At 36.9% G+C, this 23,565-nt stretch overlaps 1 protein-coding gene across 8 annotated transcripts in view; it reads right to left on the bottom strand.

Moving 5' to 3' along the window:
• DPP10 (dipeptidyl peptidase like 10) overlaps positions 1 to 23,565 on the bottom strand; it is a 355,631-nt gene that overhangs the window by 19,871 nt on the left and 312,195 nt on the right. For all 8 annotated transcript variants that reach the window (XR_007378432.1, XR_007378431.1, XM_048952390.1 and 5 more), the window contains exons 9-17: positions 22,953 to 23,107; positions 19,780 to 19,877; positions 12,649 to 12,772; positions 10,594 to 10,632; positions 9,357 to 9,464; positions 6,070 to 6,161; positions 4,569 to 4,616; positions 3,760 to 3,881; positions 391 to 438 (exon numbers count right to left, since the gene is read on the bottom strand). Coding sequence is in view for 6 of the 8 variants with exons in the window: in XM_048952390.1 (XP_048808347.1) it covers positions 391 to 438; positions 3,760 to 3,881; positions 4,569 to 4,616; positions 6,070 to 6,161; positions 9,357 to 9,464; positions 10,594 to 10,632; positions 12,649 to 12,772; positions 19,780 to 19,877; positions 22,953 to 23,107 (834 nt within the window). In the remaining 2 variants the exon portion in view is untranslated. The remainder of the gene's footprint in view (positions 1 to 390; positions 439 to 3,759; positions 3,882 to 4,568; positions 4,617 to 6,069; positions 6,162 to 9,356; positions 9,465 to 10,593; positions 10,633 to 12,648; positions 12,773 to 19,779; positions 19,878 to 22,952; positions 23,108 to 23,565) is intronic.

Here is a 23,565-nt window from a genome sequence, read left to right as displayed (position 1 = left end):
TCCTCCAAGGTTTGCACTTTACTTCAAGATAACTGGATTATAACCTTTAGAAAACATCTGGGAAAATACAGGAGGTCTATTGTAATGGCAGTATAATTTACATAGCAAGTGAAAGGGATGAAGAGCAATTTGCCATCTAATTAACACAGGTGTAAACAGAAGATAAAAGATATGCACTTAGCATAAAACATATCCAAAAAGCCTGGAAAAGTTGTAGTCATTTTATTACCCTTTCACCGTATCATTTACAGACGTGGATATCACTAACAGGCAGTTAGTAGAACTTTCTATGAATGGCACATATGTTAGTTTTCTTTTATTCCCCCCTCTTCCACACTCTCCAAATCAAAGACAATAATAAAATTCACCCATTCCATGGGGAATACTCACTTCCAGTGTCACTGGTACTGTGCACGCTAACAACTGGAACACCTGGCCCTGTTTTGAAGACAGAAGAAAAACAGAGGAAGTATAGGGCACCTACTACTCAGTATTTCAGTAAATAACACAGAATGAAAAAATAGTAACCTTGTAAGGCCAGATGCTGTAATCCCCACACAAATGCTTCACTTCAAATGCAGCAATAATTTCACCACTGTCTCTTGGGAAAGACGTGAGGAAGATTACAAGACCAACAGTGCCAAACTGAAACTGCATTCCATCTCATAAGCAAGCAGTTTAGCTCCCTCATCTAAAAGCAATTTTTCATATATTCATCTCCACGTTTTAACAACAAGTGAAGAGTTCAAAAGCTAGAGAAAGCTAGAAGACGCTCAGTTTGACATTCAGAAGCTGTAACATTAGATTGAGAAGAAAATGAATTAATGATAATATCCACTTCTATTCTCTATGGAAAAGCTACAGAAGTGTTGAAAAATTATCACATATTTCATTTAATTCTCTGCTCAAGAAACTCTTGAGCATTTGAGCTCTTTAATAGCACCAATAACATGGTATATCTAATGTAACGTAATCTAATCTTACCTCACAGTAAATGAATTGTCCCACTTGACACCCCTCCCAAAAACAGAATTTGTGCACACAAAACTTAGATTTATCTCAATAAGACAAGTGCTCAAATTGCTCAAATTCTGTCAAACAGTGACACAGGTAGTCACTATTGGGCTAGGAAGGATGAGATCCCTATGGACCTTGTGGCAAATGAAAGTATGGACTCAGCTAGGAGCTGAGACTCCCTATATATTCCTTGGAGAAAAAAAGTATTCACTTTGTGAGCAATTCAGAGACTAAGTCACACATTTTGAGTCATCCTCAGGAAGTTGTTTCTTTCAATTGTGGCACAAGCCTAGGGAAACTTAAGTACCTGTAATAAATGGTATGATGCCACTCACAGCCTCAGAAAGCTTCCACTGAAGATGTTACCAATTTCATTATCTTCATTCAGGAAGAACATTGACAAAAATCTTGCAGGTATACTGCTGGCAATCAAAGCTTTCTTCCTTAGCTCTTCAAGAGGAGAATTTCTTCAATTCCCCCTTCTTAGTTTTTTGAGCTTTTTTAAATTTTTATTTATTTATTTATTTATTTATTTATTTATTTATTTTGAGGGAAAAGCACTGGCACTTTCAAGGCTATCTCTATTTACTGTTCTAAAAAATAAGGGTAACATCAGATTTAGAAAAAACGACATTAAAGTACATTAACAACCAGTCAGAAAGGAGAAAGACTTGTGCTACAGGCATCGTATCACAGCTCATCTGAACTAAGCACATTCCTGGTTTTGCCATCGGTCTCCTCTAGCTGACGCTAAACACATCTTACTCTCTGCTGAATAAAAAGGGGAAAAAAACAATTAATCTCTAATTCTAATTACTCCCTAACTTATCTGAGTGGAGAGAGTAACATCTGCTAGTGTTTATGAAGTGCTAAAGGAAATGTCCACAAGCACTGTAGAAGAAAAGGTATAAGTGATGCTTGCCAAGACTGAGAGCTGTGGAGCTGGTCCTCCTACCAGATTAAAAATGAACACATCACTCAGGGAGGTCTCTGGAGACCTTCTGGAGATGGATACAGCTGGTATAACTGAGACAGGTCTGGCTGAGAGTAATTAAAAAGAAAAAATGACCTTATAAAGATGCTTATTAAGAAAACAGAAGGTGGAAGAAACTTTCATAGATCAAACCAGATCAGAGATCCCCATGGATTTTCAAGTCACTGGGTGACACCTGACTTTGTAGCAACTCAGGCTTTTCGTTGTTGGAAAATGAGTGTGGATGCACACAGATATGGCATCACTTTCTTTTGAAAGTAGTTTACTTGGGCACTTGCAAGCAACTCTGCGCTAATGTTGCTGTCAACTGTCAGATACTGTCAGAGATCCATGCCATCATAGGCATTTTCCAGACCTGTGACAATACTTTGGGGCCATGCTGCTACCATGCTGCCACCTTCAGTGTAGAGCAGCCTACTCATTGAAGTGAAGGTTTAATCCTGAGAGGGTGATCTGCAATCTTACAAACTCAAGCAGAGAACTAGAATCTCCAAATTCACTGAAAATCAAAAGCTTATGAGCAACTTTATGTGCAAGCTCCTATTGGCATCCACAGTTTTATACCAAAGGAAAAAAAAAAACAACAGGCTAAGTATATTCTGCTAACAAAATAACAAGAAGTCATGTTTCTAGGCCATAGCGTACTTCCTGATTCAAAGCAAATATCTCTTCCAGTTTACCAGTGTTCCTTCTTGCAGGAATCTGAGATTTCCCCCATAGAGACAATGTCAAGCACAAGGAAGAACTCTGCCTAAATAATGAGGAGCTCCATACTGGGCCTTGGGATTATCTCCGTAACTTCTGCTGCAGCTTTATCCGTGTAGAAACCATAGAGGTGGTATATTCATTTTTCTAATTAGTGATGTATTATAGGTACAGTTCCACACACACACACACACACAAAAAAAAAATAAAAATAAAAATAAAATAAAAAAAACCAACTTATTTTAGCCAATTTATATTCACTGTTTGTTTGAGTAGATTCAATTCTCAAGCTGGCAGATTTTATTTTTGTGTAAAACAATCTGCAGTCGCAAAAGAAGTAGAAAAAATGCACGTAAATAGAATGAGCCAGTCGTGTTTCAGACTTGTGTTCTACTATTTTCAATCTGATGTTGAGCAAAAATGTTAGGAGAGCACTGCTTATAAAATATTGCAAGTTTCAAGGTTGATAAGCCAAGATATAAATTTTATTCCTGATTTTTACATGCTTTTGTAAACCTGTTCCTACAATCATTTATTTATCTGTACTATTTCCTGAGTGTTAGTTCTAGTTTTCTGTTTGTATATACCAACTCTGAACCAACTGGTGCCATTTAGTGCTACTGGAATGCACCTAGCAATAAAAAGTTAAAAGTCTTCATTTTGTAACTAGGTATAGTTGTGCAAGATCAATCCCCAAGCATGATATAATTAAGTAAATTACTCCACTCATTGTTATGAACTACAGTATCACCATTATAAAATCCCATCCTTTGCTGTAAAGGATTTTCAATGAGGCTGAATTTGAAAGACAGTGTGATTTTGTAAAACTGAAGGGCTAGGACTGAAGCAGCTTTCAGATGTCATGTGCTAATTTAGCTTTTACACAGAACATCTTTACTCAGTGTCTTTCAAGGAGCCCGGTACAGAATTTTGAATAATCCTTTAATGTGCTACAAGTTAGACTCCAGCCTAATGAATTTCTTATGGGTATACATTAATTCAAAGCAAACACAGTACTATTACAAACTATGCATTTGACTTACCTTCACAGTGCAGTAAAAAATGCCTGTTCCTGGGGCTAAATTTTGCACTGAAGTATGTGCACTGGTCTTTCAAGAAGTTACATGAGAGGCACTGTCGATTCAATGATCCCACTGTTGACACACTGGGGAAAAATATCAGAAACATTTTCCATTGGAATAAAATACAAGAAACACAGAATCAGCTCACCAGAGTGATAGAATTTATTTTGCCAAACTATCACTATCTTATTTTGTGTCTGGTGCAAACTGTTCACAGAGAACAGAGTGCATTGTTCTTCAAACCGGGTAATGTGGATAGAATCCAAAATCTGCCCAAAGCAGGGATTTCAATAGCAGTGCCCTGGGGTAAAAACATTTGAAGGACACCATGAAATCGATTATTAACTTCAGACCTAAGCACTGTGGTTTGTGTAAGAAGGATGTTCTTCGGCCACACAATTTAAATTGCATGACTGGAGTCTAACAAACATGATCTGTATTTGGAAGATTTTCACTATTTTTACAAACACATGTATTACATTCTTGCTTTATGCATAGCATTTTCAGTGCTCTTATAGGGCTAGTAAAGATAACTGTAAAAATATTTTGTGTACAAATACATTTTTTCTCTTTTTTAACACAAAATTCTGTTGGCTTTTTTAATTTCAAAAAATTGGGATTCTTTCCTTCTTACAGTTCGTAATATATACATAATATAAATAATATAAAATAATATAATATACAGCAACAATTAAGTTCACATAATGTCATCTTAACATTCATGGCTTGGGATGAAGATGCTATTAACACAGACCATGTGTACTCCTTACCTATGCAGCTGTCTTCCTCTTGGGGACTCTTCAGTGCTTAAGAAATAACTGCATCCAAAAGATGAACAAAGTTAAACTCAGTTTGGTAAACTGTCTGACTGGGGCAGGACATCATAAAGCACATTTTTTTAAATTAGCAATTCCCAAGACTTATTTGAAACCTGTTATGAAGAATACTTATTACAAATGCTATATGATTTCACAGTTAAATAGTGATAAGCATAACATTTACTGGTTTTGCTCAATTTCTGTAACGTCCAGGAGCTTCAGTTGCCACTAGGATCCCTTTCTGCATATTATAAATACAGAACAAGTTCTTCCTTCACTTCAGGAATTTCCAATATAAATCCAAAGAGCAAAAAAAAGGTCATACTGAAATTATATCGTAGAATACAATAGATGTTCTGATACCTGAAAACGTTTTTGAGCTGTTGACCAACTCTTTCTTCTGTCTAGAGACCTTAGGGAATTTTTACAGCAAGGTTACATGGGTGGAAAAAGGATTAGTAGAGCTGCTGACATAGTAACAAGGCAAGTTCTTGGTGTGCTCCAGATGACATCTCGCAAAGTTTCTGTTTGCAAGGTTGGAAGGTATGGAATTCCTCTCAAGTGGCTGAGACAGCACATATGCAGTCTGCCACTTCTCTGCAAGCTGGCTGCATCCTGACCTCATTTATTCTGCTGAGCCCTGGAGAAGAATCGTGACATTCTCTACACCTACAGCTCTTAAATCCATAAAAAATAAATAAAATCCATATTGGCCAAAAAAGGTATTTCTCTGACTCCAGAGATGTTGCAGGTGCAAAAAAAGTCCTTGCTGAAGTATGATTTACTTCAAAGAAAATCAGGATTTGACACATGATTTTCATTTATGTATTGATTTATTTTGCCATGTGCAGATACATCGGAAAGCTAACTAAGATCCACTGAAGTCAACTGGAACCTTGAAATGTTTTGCATCAGTTCTTCTCTGCTAGCAGAAATCACCAGTTATGTGGTGCTTATTCCCATTGTAATGCCAAGAGGGGCTTCAGGAAGATCTGTTTCCTGGGTCAAAATCTGGGGGCTGGATGATTTGATTGGCATTTTGGAGTTTAAAATCAAATCATTGAAGTTCAGGCTTCAGATAGTAGCTAAGTGAGCTGAAAAACTAAAATATCTTGGGTTTTATCAAGTACTGAACATTTACTGTGACTTGCTCTTCTAGAATCCAAGAAAAGGCCAAAAAAATGTTATCACTGCTGTGTTGTGTGGTGTTTTCTTAAACCACAATGAGTCAACTCATGTCATTATACATTCCTTTTCTCTGTGCATAAAAACAGAACAATACACTGGCAGATAAATTGTCTTACAGTGGCATTTTATGCACTCAGTGGCGTAGAAGTTATGATTAAGTTATGAAAGAAATATTGATGCTTAATTTCAGATACATTATTTCCGGTTAAGTGGATTCCACTTTAATAGCTCAGATATTTGCAAAAATAAAGAGAGTAGTGCTTACATGTTTTGAGTATTTTCATCATATGCCAGTATTCTGATAACTTCCCAGTTTCCCGATGTCAGGTGTCTCACAGTGATCTGCTCACTTTTAGCCTGGAGAGAGATGAAAAATATTAATTTTCATCTTGTTACATTTCTCTTTACCTAGCAGGATTGTTTGTGCATCTCATTACCAATTACAGCTGTCAAATCTTCAACATTCAACATAATGTCTTTAACTCACAAAAACTGTTCTTTTGGAAGCTGACAAATAGACCCATGATTAGGTGAATCTAAAGCAAGCCATTAAGATTTGCTTTGTCACTGTAGGCTCATGTTATTACAGGTTGAATCTTTAAGTAATCTTTCTTTCCTGTATATAAAGTTTTCAAAGTCAGTATTATCTCAGATTCCACCAGATGTTTCTTTCAGTTGTCCATATGCCAACACATTTGAGAATTCCTATATTTCAAGCTAAGAATCTTATCTCTGTACATATTTTACTTCTCTTAGTTTTGTTTTGTTTTTTTTTCCTTTACAGTGGCACAGCTCAGAGATGACGATGATTAGCCTGGATGTAAAATGTCCTATTTTCATATTCAATTATGAGACACAATTGGTACTGGCAAGACAAAAATGCGTTCCTTGGAACTGATCTCTTTTTGAACAGATCCACAAGGAAGGAATAGTCTGCTAACACTACAAAAAGACTTGCAAACACCAACTGAAATTGGAATGCTGTGCTAGGTGCTGTACAGATGTTTAAGATGCTGGCTCCCTTATTCAGAAAGGTTCTGCTATTCACTGATGTCTCCAGAAAATACACAAATCAGTTTTCTACAGGTTTTCTACAAACAACTTTTTCCTTTCTGGAGAGATGGGAACTGCAACTACTGAAAGAGATATTTTCATACTGAGATCACAAAATCTAACAAGAAACAGCAATAAAAACCCTGGCCAAGCATTAATAAACACGGTCACCTTTCAAGGTTATGGCCATAATGCATAATTTATGAAGCCTGCAGGAAGTTTTCGCCTTGATCCATTAAAATTTCTCTATAATACTTCTTCTGTGGTTGGAAAAAGAACTTTCTAAAGTTGCAAAACCCCAAGTAAGAAATTTCTAGATGCATGACCTATGATTCAATCCCATTTTGAGATTAGTTTCTTTTAAATATTTCATAAGTTACCAAAAGCATTTGAATACAATAAGACACATATCTAGCCCTCTGCATTCAGACTGTAAATAATCTATGATAGACAGTAACCTTTCAAACAGTAACCTCCCTCTGCAAGAAGACTTAATTAGACGCTTCTGCTAACCCGCTTGGATTATATCATTGACACATGCATTTCTGAAGTACAAAGAAATGCAGCCCAAGAAAAATCATCATTTGTTACTATTCTGCTGAAGACTGACAAATAGACCCACGATTAAATGAAACTAAAGCAAGCCATTAAAATTCGCTTTGTCACTGTATGCTCATGTTTGGTCTGTAAAATCATTTAAACTTCCTGAAGCCTATACTTTAAATTTGGCTGATTTCTGTTCATGAGCTGCTATCTACACTGAGTAGTATAGTGAAATACGACAAACTCTAACTTGAACTGAGCTCCAACATGATGAAAGCACAATCATCTGGCAGCTGCTTTACATTCTTCATGGCACCTGTCATGCCACTGTGGCTCTCACAAGGTGTGACAAACATCTGATGGGACAACAGACTTTATGTGCAATGGTTAATACAATTTTTATGCCTCCGTGTTTGCTTTAGAAATAATGGACAATCAGATTAATGCAGTGTGTAAAGCACATCATATAAACACATTTCCAGTCCTTCACTGCTCTGTAACAGCTCCATTACCACTCAGAATGTTGTTCATTGATGACTAATGGTTACTACATGAGATACTGCATTTCCTTTTCTTCCGGGGAGCAGCTATATATTTAAACACAAATTTGTCATAGCTTGCATGATTTAGACACGTTTATTCTTGTCAATGGCAGGCAAAAATTAAGTTTTATTTTATTTTTGGAGCTCTACAGTAGCCAAAACTCTAATTCTGCCCAACAGTGACAGAATACTAAGCTCCTAATCATAACTTGACATTAGAATAATTGTGGAGGTGTTAAAAGCTGTATTTAAATGCATGTAGATATTTAAATTATCTGATTGAATAGGAATGGCTTAACTTTTTAAACTTTTTTTTTAAACACAGATCAAGTTTCCATAGTAATAAAAACATCAAGACCTGTAGGTTTAAACCAAATTTGATTGTATCAGTAACATCCTTGGGAATTCTGCAAGTTAATTTTCAGATCTATTTCACTATTATTTCTTGTATTTTGAAGATATTTCTTCACAATATTGGGAAAGGAACCAAAATATCATTGACTAACAGATTTTTTCTTCCGATGTGAACTTTTGTGTGGTTATTCCGTTAATACCTCTTTACTAGGTTCTCATCTGAGCTATTGTATTCTTTAGAAGACGGTATTTGTCAAGTCTCTGATTCCTTTTTTCTTCTCTGATTCTTCCTACATACATATACTCCAGTGACCAAATATCTTCTCACTTCTTCAAGTTAAAATTTCATGAAGGCTCTTTTGTTTCTATGCTGTCTGCAGTACACTGCGAACATTTCAGACTCAATGTTCATACCAGAACACTGTCATAAAGGAAGATAACAGAGTCATCTGGTGCCAAGTCTGTTATTCTGATAGTTTGGGTGGCTTGATAATCCCTCCTACGTCATATGGCTCTGCTAAAGTACCTACATTAATGCTCTGGGGATTTAAATAGAAGCCTTGGAATGTTCTGTTCCAGGGCATAATTTCCTAGGTGATCACAGCTTCTTACTGGTGACCTTCAAAGTCACAGCAGGAATGTATCTTCTTTCAGATTCTTCTTTGGAAAGCAATGTCCCTGGGAAATGGAAGCAACTGGAAAATGTTGCAGTGGGTAATAACTGGGTACTAATTTTTACAATATTTTAAGTTTTTGCTATTACTTCCCTTTCTTGTTGTATACACACCTAGAATTCTAAACATTCTGAATCGAAATTTTAAATGGTACATACATATTTACAGTGCATTTAATGAGGCAGAAAGAAACAGGAAACATTCCAAAGAGTGTACTTTGGAAACACCTCTCAAATGCAAATCCTACATGCTACCATAGCACATAACAGTAAAGAAAGAGAAAGCATCACTTATTTCGTGAGACAGATAAATGACAGAATAAATGACCACCTACCTTCAAAAAACATTCTCAATCCTAGACAACCAATGGGAGACAAAAAATTTACCTGAACAATAAACATGGCTATGTGGTGAAATTCACCCCGGCCTCCTTGTTTCACAGGGACAGTCATGAAGAACTTAGTGCCATCCCTGGAGAAAACAGGTTCTTCATTCTGTAAGTGTGAGATTATGTTAGCTTCTCATGCTTTCCTTTTCACTTCACAAAGCCTCAGAAGAAACCTTAGGTTTCATGTCAGTTTGCTTTCTGTAGTTGCCATGAAAACAAATGGAGAAATACCCTTAGATTTAAAACACTGTAGTTCCTGCAGGTAGTTATCATTATGCAATCTTGTCCTGAAGCATAAGTACAGTCCTTGCAAAACTGTTCCTCATTGTGGAAAGGTCTGATAGTCTCATCTCTACTGCAGTGGGATTTTCCAGGATACGTTTCTTTACAGACGTGCAATTAATGACAGAAATAAGTCCTACTTCTGATCAGGAGAAAAAATATTCCCATAGCCTGGATGCAGAAAAACTTTAGTACTGTAGTGAGTACTTATTTAGGACTCATTAGTTTTAATAAAATTATACATAAAAATAGACACATTTAAATAATATTCTTAATCATGGTTTTACCATAATTTGTTGGCTGATGTGACATCATTTCTCCATGGCTAACTTTACACAGAAGTAATAAAGGACAACTGCTTGCTATATAAGCACAGATGTTTAAAATGATTTCACATTTTCACACTGCAAAATGAAGCCTGACATAGATTGTGTTTCATACATTGATTGGATGGATGGCTTTTCAGAAGCTATGCAAACGAAATCATTTGCTGACATATTTAGTTCAACATATTGTTCTGGGCATGAATTTAAAAATATTACTCTTATTCTTTCCAATTATAACCCATATGACTTCTAATACTTGAGCTTGATGAATGGAGTTACTGGATGAAGAGAGATCAAAAACTGAAGGAAACACTGCCTCCAAAACCCAGACATGTATCTCAAACATTTGAACTGCTCTATGGGAAGCTGTGTCTCCTTCAACCAATGACATAGTCACTTAAAGAGCCAAATGTCTTATGAGATGCTGAGAGACAGCAATTCAATTACCTAAGAAGATGCTACTTGAATGTTTATACAGTCACTTCTAAAAACCCTAAAAGATCCTAAAACACAGCCAGTTTAAAAGGATTTTAATAGCTTATACAACTATTATATAATAGCTTACAAAATCATGCAATTAAATAAAAATGACAATAAAGACAGACAGAAATGGTGTTTATACCATACCTGTTTAGGAACCCAAAGTTCTGACTGCATTTCATATTTCTGTAACAGAAGAAATAGCATTTATGGCCTTAAGCCATTTTGTGGGTTTTTTTTCCTACAGTGCTACAGTTGTCACATTTCTTTTTTGGCACTTACATTGAAACAAATGATAATTTAATTCAAAAGTCAGTTTCTTTATTCTGAGTTTTTGGTAGAACACCACTGGGGACCAAAGAATGCCTTTTTCAATCCCTTTTGATTAGCTATCAAGATGCTTTATGCATGTGGTTCTATTTGGTTTTTAGCTCTAGATATCATCTGACAAGCGGATATTTTAGGTCCTCCATCAATACTAGGCAAACAGCCAGCATCAAGCTCAAAATGAGAGACCTTTTCAAATCACAATCCCTTGTTTCAATGGGTTGCAGTGTGGCATTAAGCAAAAAGAAAAAAATAAATGCAAAGGGTGGTTTTTAATGGTCATGCTCATATTTCAAATTGTGCCATCTTAAAAAACAGACAAATGCAAAAACTCACAAATAGTTGTCATGCATGTGTTGGAAAAAAAATAGAATAGAATATATGTCAACCGCTGTAAATTGTCACGGTCACACTGAAGTAATCAATATTTATTAGCTATAGATAAATACATCCGTAAATACATGGCCTGAAAATGAAATTCTATGGCTGCTATAAAACTGGCTCCATACAGTACTTTCTGGAATTTCAGAACGTGCAAAATGCTAAAAATAAATAATTAAAGGTTCACAGTTGCAATGAAATGGCATGAGGAAAGCTTGCATTTTCACACAATTGCTCTTGCTCACCCATCATTTTATCCCAGCATAGGCACTGCCCAGGGTTACAAACTGAGCCCTGGCCAAGCTGTGCTCGCTGCACTGCTCACTCACCTACAAGGTTCTCCTCTGCACTTCATTTATTTTGGAGTGGAATTTCACTCCATCCCTCTCCTCCATATTATCTCCTGGGCTCCCTGGATACCTACTTCACATAAGTCCACTGATCTTGGAGACATAAAGCTTTCCTTTCAGAAGGGACTGCTCACAGTGACTTGTGATTAATTCTCTTAAAAAAAAATAAAGGAACCAGGCAGCAACCCAACCAGCAAATTTCATAATCTAACACATAGAATGAGGACTAACTCTCAGATTACAAGTCAGGATAAGCAACCTGCACTATTCAAAAGTACTGCACATAAGCAACAAGCTCAGAAATGATCCCTAACACTCTGACACAATGGACTTCAGTAGTAGACCCTGATAAGAACTTTTTGACTCAAAAGCCAACCTACACTAATCACCCATAATCATTTTTTCTTCAAAAGCCTTTGTTGTTACTGTTATGAGCATGTACAGATAATATTTATACTTCCAATTTGTTCTAGGAAGAAACTGTGACTCAGAACGGGAAAACAGCCAGTTGCATTTAAGATACAAGACTGAAAATGGAGAGAAGGAATTCAGGAATTCAAGAAGTCAAAGCCCTAGTCAAAGAATGTCAAGAGGCTGCACTCAAGAAGAAAAACGTATTTCAGCTTGGTTTACTCTCAAAACTAAAACATCTCTGTTGCTTTTGTATTACTTTTTTTTTTTTTCTGAAGTTACTTAATTTTGCTGCTGAATTGGTAAGAATTATCAGAAATTTACATGTTTTCTTAAGAGTATGTAAACTGTGAGAGCCAGAAAGATTTAAAATGAAAATCTGTAAGGGGAGAGAGCAGAGATCAGCAACATGAAAATATCCAAAGGAAGACAAGCTTGCTACTGTACTAGCTATATCCATAGTATATGATGTTCAGCAACTGCAGTTTCCACTGATGCTAATGAATGAACAAAGTTGAGTAATTCTGAAAACGTCACTCAAATTTGCTAATTGCATGAAATCGTTTAACCAGATTTGGAATGTCCTCACATCCATTTCCTCCCTGTTGACTAATTACACTCAGCTTGCAACTACAGCATCTGCAAACCAATTTCTGAAAATCTTTTTCTGAATATGAAAACAAAATGCAGGAAGAAAACTTGAAAAGAAAACTTAGAGAGCAATCTGACTTACCCTGCTGCAAGCGCCAGTCGTTGTTTCACAGACTGTAAGGATGGAGATATTCTGGGGTCTATTTAACCATCTCACCACAGCCTTGGTGTTGCTTACCCAGTTCACCATGGTGACGTAGTATTCCCTAAACAGACAATAAAATCACTATGTTCAGATCACTCCTGCTTCAGATTAAACATTCCAAAAAAATACAGAAAATATACAGAATAAAAAAGTACATGAAGACTTGTACTTCATGACAAGATCAGCACTATGGGATGGGGATGGGGAAAATAACCCCAAATGCCCAATATCTGTTCCTGGAGGCACTGGGCAGAAAGGCTCAATCCCAGCCTGCTGTTCCCATTCCCCTGGGATAACTGTATTCCATCAGCACCTTCTTCTCAGCCATTGCTAAGGCATAAACTGTTCCAACTGGGAAACATTAGCCTACGAGGTATATGTCTGTGAACACACATAAGCACTTGCCAGTCAACTTAAAAACTGATATGAAATTCTGACAGAAGCCAGTATTTTCCCATAAGAAACACCTTCAGAATATACACGTTTCTGTAAAAGAACCCAGCTCAGAAGAAAAGGTCTGCAAGTTTATAGAGAAGCTGAGACCGCTTTAAAATGTCACTTGCTATAAAATATCAAGGATTTAACAATGAGACCTCTGCAGAAAAGAATCCAGCTGAGCTACATGCAACAGTGGTGATAAAAGTTGAGTTTGGAAACTCAGCCCCACTTGAAAACAAGGGTCATCATTTGCATACAACTAGTTTTTTAATCTAATACCAAGGGAGATCTCATTATGTTTTGACAACACGTATTTAATTATGCATTCAAAAGATATCTTACTAGTTCAAAATGCTAAGCAGTGCCAGCAGCAAAGCTGAGTCCAACTCCGATGCTGAGTACAGGAGTCAGCAATTCCCTGCAGTCAACCAGCCTATAAGGTGCTCTCTGGTAGCAACACAGCTGAACAACCCAACACACACAACTTGATTTTAGCTTTTATTTTTTGCTTTTAGTTAAATAAATATTTTCACATGCAGGTACTGGAATGATAACTGGACACAGTGACTTCAGGCATACTGTGAGTCTGTTTTTTGTTTGTTTGTTTGAAAATTGTTTCAAATCCTTATCAAGGAGAAAAATGTACACCAAAACAACAAAAGATCTAACATAAGGCTCTGTGACAAAGCCAACAAAGCAAGGATCCAACATACAATCCAAGTGCAACACCAGACCTCGGGTAATTGCTTCCCCAGAGCAGAGCTCAAGAACTGCGTGCCTTTCCCTTTACATACAGGAGCCTGAAAACAGCCAAAAGGAAATGTTCAAAATACATCTATAAGAACAGCTTCTCTCCATGTACTTCAGCACCAAGACAGCATCCACTGTCCCCAGTGTCTGATTATTCCAGAACCAAATTCTACAAAATAGAGCCTGAGCTGCTCCATTTGAAAACATCTGCAGGGAGGGATGGAAACAAGAGATTTAATCATTTGGAAAGCAGCTGATATAGTAATTAATAGTACAAATCAAACTATAATCCCATCTTCCATCAAGGACATAAACTCCATGATCACTGAGGCGAAAGCAAAAGATCATTTAAAAACTCCTGTTTTTCTCCCCTCCCATCAACTCTGCATAATAAATTCAAACTTCACTACATTATGACTTGTTTATCAGGAGTGCAGTACAGTGTAACAACACATATCCTTCCAAAATTATACTGCCTCCAAGTAATATTCCTTTGTAATTCAGAACAGACATACTGCACAAACATATACAGGGTAGCAGCACTGTTGTAGGCCAACACATGTAGCATAGTCATAAGTTTGTAGGAGAAAAAACATGTTTTATTAGACTATATCACAGAGGTGCAGTATGGCAGAGATATAACCCAGTTTCAGCATTCAATTGGCCTAATCAGAGATGACCTTACCCTCTTGGCTCTCACTCAAAATATCTTTTCACTCCACTCCCAGCTTTCTTCTCCCAGCACACTGTTCTCAGATCAGAGACACTGTAATATGAATCGAGGCAATCATAAAACCTATTTGCTAGTACTCATCTCCTCTATCCCTGGACCATCTAACTCTAAGCATAACCATCAAAACCCCTGACTGTCAATAAAACTTCGTTCAATCCTTACCTCACAGACCTGTGGGGTTTTTTTAGTCAGTCTACGTTTCATATCTAATCACATTTTCATCTCAATATTTTAGGGTCTCTTCCCCGTCATCTACTCTAACCCTTTTTCCTTCCTGAATTGAAAGCAGTAAGCTTTCTTTTTCACACTACAAAAGCAGACAGAAATCTCTGAAAATAGAGAAAAACTGAACACCTTATGTGTGTTGCAGAGGTGCAGGTGACATCCTGGGATGGAGACAGAGGATATTCAGTGAGAGGTGTGAGGAAAACAAATGCTTTTCCTGAGTATATGGCAGTAATATTTTTCTTTTTGAAGGCTTGTAACTTGGTAAAATCTGGGTTTATTTCTCAATGCTGATAAAAACATGTTAGATATCAAAAATGCTTATCATCTTTTGCCAGGCCTGTACACCTGAATTTTTTTAATCTTCCTTACTTATTGAATGTTTTTCATTTATTTTGATTATCTCAGTTGATATGCACTCCTGGCAAGGCAGTTGAGCATTTTTCTAAAATATTTATCATTATTGAAGGATATTCAGCACGCCTTGTTTCACTTGTACATGCAGAGAGATATATGCACATTTTGCTAACTGCTGTTTGTAAGTTCTCAACAAAGTCAGCAGAGGCAATAAGCTGAACAAAGCAAAGGGATTTGCACTGCATTATGCTGGAAGCATAGTTACAGTCCTAATTAAGTTTGAACATCAGATACTTAAATTTAAAATAGCCTTGAGCTAACACAAGAAAAAAAAAAGTTTTAAAAATAGGAAACAGCAATGAATGAAAGGAATCTTACTTTCATTGATGGTATTAATAGACTCGGACAATAAGGACAGTGGGGCTTATCTTAACAAAGCCAAACCACTACATCCTACTTGTTTGCTGGCAAGTTGTTGAGAAACAGAAACTCAAACAGTGCACAATGTTCTAAAATATTTGCTATATTCTTAAATTATTTTCATTGCAGTATATTGAAAACTGTATTTACAGATGCTAATAAAAAATGCCATTCTCAAAAGCCCATGTGAAAAATTTAACACAAATGGTTTCATGGTGTGCAAAGTACTGAAGATAACTGCAGTTAGCATTTTGGCATGCTGCTTGCTGTAGGCACACATTGATGAACTGTAGCCTTCCACTCGGACTATTTGGTCCATGGCACCCTTTCCGTGGGTGCCAGCAGCCACCACAGCCAGGCCACGTAGCCTCACTCCCCATCTAATCACAGTCTCAGACCCAGCCTAGCCATGGTGATGGTCATCTGCTTCACCCTAGCCCAGCCACGAGCCCCCGTGGGATAGCTGTGCCAGGCTTGGTTCTGCCCCCTTTGCAGAACTTGCATTTCTTCCCATTGAACACGGATGGGAATAATCCATGAGTATCTTGGCGCTGAGCAGGAAAGCTTCAATAAAATAAACCCCATGAATATACTTTTATCCTGGAGGCTTTGACTGAATATATTAGAGCCACTTGATAAAAGGTGCAGTAATGCATAAATCCTTTGCATTAACCTTGTGAGATAGGTATTGCTCTTGCACAGTTATAGAAGAGAGGAGGGACAGAAGCTTGAAAGAAGTGACTAGACAGCATGTCTAAGAACAGCTGAAAACGAAACCTTGTTTTCTTAATACAGAACTGCCCCCTGCATCTTTTCCACTTGAGTTAGAAGTAAATAAGATTTCTATCCCATTGCAAGGCTCAGACAAACTGGCTGCAGGAGGTACAGAAACCTTTTCAGAATCAAAAGCTTATTTCAAGCTAGAAGTGTATAAAGCATCCAAATAATTCTGTTGATTTGGAAATGCGTAGGTAATTTAAAACAAAAAAAAGAAGAGATTTTAAAGATTGTTATTTAAATTTATGTTAACTCCATTTCCTAAGTGCTTCCAGTTCCATTACAAAACATTAATTAAAATCAATCAAAATGATTGAAATATGAAAACAGGATGTGGTCATCTACCTTTTTTAGGCTTTTAAGCAGTATTGGAAAAAAAAATAAGAAAAAAGATTGACTTAATTTATTAAAGTGCCTTTTAAAACTACCTGGTCAGCAGTGACTGGAAATACTGCAGTCAATGCAGTTTGCTCACTATGGCTGAGAGCAGAGAAAGGAAGCAGCAGATGACCCCTACACTGAGAGACTTTCAAGAACCAGTGTAGAAATAATTTTTCAATTTCTCCACAGACTAAAACTTTACGGAGTAAAATTAAAAATATTTTTGCTTTCTTTCTTTCAGAAGAACTTGAATGAACATTGAGAAGTATTACCAATTACATTCTTAGAATCCTCACAAGCAGTAAATGACGGTAGAGCATTGAACTGACTCAATCTTACACCGTAAGAACAGAGGAAGAGGTTTCTGCTTTCAGAGGTCCCACACTGCAGAGTTGGGCAGGGTTGAGAAGGTGAACATTACTTTTTGGGGTTATAAATAACTGAAACCACATTCTCTACCCCTTTATGCATGGGATTATATCTCTCCTATAATAGTAATTGGTGATGACGTGAGCAATATGCATCTTCACAATGCGTCAATCATGAAAGATCTTTAAAGCTATGATAGTCCTCCTTACTATTTAATTGTGAAATGCTACTATTATATATTTAACTAATGACTCCACAATGAATTGATTAGAAAGGCAGTGAAAAAGACTTGACTGCTGAGTACAGCCAATAGTTTTCTTCAAAAATATGATAATTAAAAAAAACCTTCCCAAATATTATAAGATTTCCACTGTAGAAAGGCCTGCTCAGAGGCCATTCCTCATACCAGCATACATATTAACACATGGATATATGTGTGTATGGTATATGTGTGTGCATATACACATCTGATGACCTATGTGATTATTGTCAATTACTCAAAACCAGAGCTACAATGTAAAATTCTCAGAATACCTGGCTCATATCTATACAACTTTCCTATATTTTATAGCACAGATATTATGTCCTGATAGCTAAAATGAAGATAAAGCTAATTTTTTCCAGGCTTACATAGTTTTAACTAGCCTTCTGATACATCATAGAATCATTTAGGTTGGAAAAGATCTCAAAGATCACCAAGTCCAGTGATCAACTCATCACCACCATACCACTATCCATGTCCCTCAGTGCCATATCTCCACGGTTCTTGAACAGCTCCAGGGATAGTGACTCCACCACCACCCTGCGCAGCCCGTTGCAACGCCTTAACACTCTTGAAAGAAGTATTACAGAAATTTAAAGGAATGGCACTGTGTAACAGAGAGAGCAGAGAACATTATCTTCACCAAGGACTCAAATCTCTGGGGAAGCTGCCACTCAGGCTCACACCAGAAATTCTACAAACTGAGTTAGACTTCAGCTTCATGACGCAAATAATACTATTTAAGATATCAGTGTTCGCCTGTTTTATTCTATCTTTGTTTTCAACAAATCTGGCAGAAAGAATGAAACCTAAAAATCTAAAATGAAACCATTACATTTTCAAGATTATCTTTTTCTTGGTGGTTTACACAGTGCTTCCTCATTTCACATCTTCACATCTTTAAACAATAAAACAACAATTTTAATGCTCTTTAAGCAAGTGAAGATGCTAACCTTGGTAGCAGGGAATCTCTTCCAAATCTCATATAGGCACTCATTAGTGAGGGGCTAATAAACAGCAGGAGATTTTGTTTTGTTTCTGAGCACCAATAGAAAGAAAATACTTCAAAATGCACAATGCAGTAAAATAATTCTCTCCACAAACACAATCAGTCAGCATTCCTGCTGACACAAATAATTACAAGGCATAATTCACTACTAAATTATTCCTGCACTAATTTCAGATACCTCAATTTGTGTAGAAGAGAGCTGAGGACAGCTTGAAGTTGGTATTGATGGCTGTGAATCACTACCCACCATTAACTTCTAGATTGTTTTGGAAACCATCTTTTCTCGGAACTGCAAGAACAACCCAGACACAGCGTTTTCTTTAGAAATACATGTCTTCAAAGCCAATCTTTCTATTCTCTTTTCTTCTCCACCCAGTAATGCCCTCAGAGAAGAGGGAAGTAGCACATCTCTGCCCTTAGACTGCAGCTGTATCTGCACTATAGCAACTCTTTATTACTATAACCTACACCATATAACAGTTTAGGGCTAGAAGACCACTAACATGTGCACTGAAACCACAGTGGGAATTTCAACAGGACAACTGTAATTGTCAAATTGGAATAACCCTAAGGGAAGAAATGGAAATTTTCTTGCCCTTAAGGAAAAGTTTCAAGTGATCTCCAATGAGTACAGGTAAACCAGGAGTTCACCTTAAGATAGTAACTTTATCAGGAGGGTTACCAGTTGCAGCCAGTCCTGAAATCAAAAGGACCATTAAATTAGCTTAGTGGTCCTAAACATAATTTCTTCTAATGACCTTCCTATCAAGCACAGACACAGCACAGTCCTTAGTCTGTGTGACCTGATGGTGTCGCTTCTCCCCCTGCCACCTCCTTGCATCTGTGAACTGTGGGGAAAACTATTTCCATAATCTAATACATTTGACAAGCTTAAGATATTCATCTCTAAATGACAGAACATCCTGGCAACATGTTCTATGCATTAATAGTACATGTCTGTGTTCTGTAATTTCATTTCAGAAACAGAAACCAGCAAGCTGGTTCACAGCAAGAAAGGTTACAAATGAATGCCACGGCAAGCACAGAGCAGCATTTGGACCTCTTGACTCCATCTTAGTATTCCTAATTTCACATATTTCAAGAGAACTGAAGCACTTCAGAACACTGGAAATGAGCAAATTCCAGATCCTTGAGTTTTTTTAAGAGGAGCAAAATCATATAGTATTGTATTTGACCTCACTGTCTTTATGTCCGCTGTGAGAACAAGGTCAAGTGTGTTCCAGCAAAATACAAGAGTTGTGCTGAAGTAAAAATGGCAATCAGTAGCCTGAGAGACAGTCACGTTAAATCAAACACAAGTTTCACTAAATAGTGAAATTAAAATACCTTGATTTAAAGCTGTCAGGTGGCATCAGTTCCAGTGTATGCGCTGGTCCATACAGATTAACTACAAACAGCTTTACTGTTGGGTTTGTTTGACCTGCCTTTGAAAAAAAGAAAACAGGAGCTTTAGAGGTACTGAATGAATCAGTGGCAGCTAAAATAGACTTGCTCATTAACATAATAAAGTATGTTTACAATAACGAGAAAGCTCTTCAATTTTAAAAGTGAATTTCGCAGCCATACAAGTCACACAGATAAAGATATTAAGTATTAATTTCATAATCCTCTTGTTGTCCCTCAGTGATGGCAGCCCTCTGGTGCAGGGTAAGGGGATAAAGTTGGAAGTGTGTCATTGGTCAGTTCCTAAAAGAGCAGCCAGCCCCAGATTCCAGCAGTCTTCTCCAGCCCCTATTGTTCTTCCAAAAAGCTACATAACTATGTGACACAGCATTCCTCCTCTTCCTCCCCTCCCTTCTCTTTCATCACCATTTTCTCTAGGTCTTCCTGACTTGCTGAGAAGGAAATCTCTATTTTTTGGCACTGCACAGGATTCTGTGTTCATAAGACAAAAAAAAACAAAACAACAAAGAACACTTCTTATTGAAAAAGAGAAATAAAATGGTAGTTTGATATACATCCACTGCGATGAGTCTGATAAAACTTGAGTATCTACAAGAAGCCAAGACTCATGCTACTCTTGGTAACACGTAACATTATTATGGGACATTCTTGAGAAAAGACTGGTGACAGAAAGCCAAGGTATATAAAACTAGCAAGTAGATACCGCTAGCCCCATACCAATCTCCCTGCAATATCATATTCAAGCTTATTTTTTCTGTAAGCCACAAAACACTACCCAGCCTTTTTAGGATATGGGGAATGACAAGTGTGTATTTTGGAAAGGGTCCAGAGGAGGGCAACTAAGATGATCAGGGGGCTGGAGCACCTCCCCTATGAGGACAGGCTGAGGGAGTTGGGCTTGTTCAGCCTGGAGAAGAGAAGGCTGCGGGGTGACCTCATTGCAGCCTATCAATACCTGAAGGAAACCTACACCCAGGAGGGGAGTAAACTCTTCAAAAGGGCTGACAACAGCAGGACTAGGGGAAACGGTTTTAAGTTGAAGGAGGGAAGATTTAGGTTGGATGTTAGGGGGAAGTTCTTTACTAGGAGAGTGGTTAGGCCCTGGAACGGGCTGCCCAGGGAGGTTGTGGATGCCCCGTCCTTGGACGTGTTTAAGGCCAGGTTGGACGGGGTCCTGGGCAACCTGATCTGAATATGTATGTTGGTGGCCCTGCTAGGCAGGGGGGTTGGAACTACATGATCCTTGGGGTCCCTTCCAACCCGGGTGATTCTGTGATTCTGTGATTTCAATGGGAATGACTTTGATATACTGGAAGGGCAAAGTGAAGTCATTGATATTTGGCTTTAACCATATTAATCTATAAAGCAGTACATTGGACTCTTCAAAGGGATATTTAGAAGTAAAAAAGGGCTTGGCTGAAATATACCTCCGCATTTTTTCTTTAGAAATCAGATTTTTCTCAAAATATAGGCAGTCTGAATGCGGTGTCTATTTCTAAGTGATACAAGGAAGAAGAAGGTGGTATTTGTGTATTTTTACTATTGCTAAGACATTTAAATTGACTCTTGGAATTTATTTCATTCTCATAAAGTTTTACGTCTGCCTGAAAGCAAATACAGTCTTTCAAAGGCATTCTCAATATGGAAGCAGCTTACACAAATGCAAAACTGTGGAAGAAAACGACAGGTCAAGTCCTTTGGTCACAACAAATATCTCCTATAAGTCTGTATATGCAACATGTACACAGAAGTGCCTGTTCCAATACTCACAAATACACGTGGGTTTCATTTTATTTTTTAATCACAATTATAAATTTCTCGAATGGTTTTATTTTACGTAAGATCCAACCTTTCTTTCATCTCTGATGCTGTACCACAAGATTCATTACAAATTAATGATGTTTAATGGGTAGCTAGATTGACATTAAATAGACACATTAAATAAAGAAATGTTATTTCATTAATGAGATTACTAGAATAGTACTGTGCATCACTGTTATGCTGAACTGCTAATCAACTGGAATTCCCATTTCTTATTTACAAAGCTCATTTTTTAGAAATATCATTACATTTTTTTCTTTTCTCTGTCACTCAAGGCCTTTTGTCAGTGAAAGCATGTGAACTACTTCTAAAAATGTTATTGCTTTATTATTTCAGAGTATTATTTCATAGCACACATTATATATCATACACACCGTTGTTTCATAGTACATGTTGCAATCTGCTTCTCCACCCATTACGAACAAAGACTTATCTCCAAAAATTGGCAGCAAGAATAGGGTTAGAGCAATATTATTTCAAAATTCTCAATGAATTTCCCTTGAAATTTCAAAGGAGTACCATACACACAGACTTATGTCTCATAGAAGAAGGAAACTCATGCACTTTAAAATTATATGTAAGACAAAGAAAACCTGTCAAGTTGGAAGATAATATCAGCATTGGAACTTCTCAGAATAATGATGACTAAGGAGGCATTTGATCAAGAAACTCCCAGAAACTGAGTAGCAAATTCAGACATCACCCTTCCCTGAACAGCTCTGTTATTTTCCAACATAAACCTAAAAATCTTTCTCTACATGTTCTCAAAATCAGTGACAGTGCATGTGTATGCATAAATATATACATATATATATACATAAATATATACATATATAAATATATACATATCATATGTATATAATATAAATTATACAACATATATCAAATATTATATGATACATATATCATATATATACACATTTAAATTTATTATTATTTTACTTAATGTGACAGCATCCTTTTTCCTGTGCAGTCCTTCAAACATTTTATGTTTGTAACATAAGTAACAGAAGTGGTGCATTGACTTTAGCATGCAATATACTGAGGATGAAATTGCTATGAATCATTCTGTCTTCTGCTCCCACACCTGATAATTTCCTTCTAGCATGAAGTGTTACAGTCTACTAGAAAAAAAACATTTAATTAATATTTCCTGAAAAGCAATGTGAACCAAGTCAGCTTCTACTGCCCTCCAGAGACGCTCTGCTCCTTTCATACAGAACATCACTGCACAGGAAATAGGAGGGTATGAACTACAGTTGTACTTATCTTACCTTAGGGTATGGATACTGCTTTGCTTTTGGATATAGGCCTCCAGTAAATCGGGGAATAACCATGCTAGGAACCAGGGAGTCATTTATGGTCAGGAATGCCAATCTTTCACCGTCTGGAGACCACCAGTGGGCAATATGAGAATGGAGAAGTTCCTCTGCAAAAACAGATCACCTTAGCATCTTAACAGTAAGTACTTCAAACTTCCCAGCTCATCCAGTTGCCACTGATTTATTCTTTCTGTGGCTACTTGAAACGTGTCTGTTTTAATTCCCCTAATTTCACATTATACTGAATGAATGTTTGGATAAGAAGGCATAGGAAAAGATCAAACTTGCCCCATCTTCCTCGAATACTTTCACTGACATCAATACATTATTGTAATGTGAAAGATAAATGTAATTGTCATATGTTTAGTTCTGTTGCATTTCATTACACGTTTAATTAATTTTTAAATGTTTTGAACAACTTTAATTGAGAGTTCTTTTAGAATTGACAATCTGCTTTCTTCTTTAATATGAAATTTTATTATGCCTGATTTCTCTGCATGCAAATCTTCACACATTGCACCTATGTAATGATTTTTGGAGTGCAATATTTGGGAGCTTTTAGGGT

The sequence above is a fragment of the Lagopus muta genome, chromosome 8 (assembly GCF_023343835.1).
Source record: "Lagopus muta isolate bLagMut1 chromosome 8, bLagMut1 primary, whole genome shotgun sequence".
Lineage (NCBI taxonomy): Eukaryota > Metazoa > Chordata > Aves > Galliformes > Phasianidae > Lagopus > Lagopus muta.
Note: the sequence above shows the minus strand (reverse complement) of the source record. Positions and strands in the feature narration are given on the sequence as shown.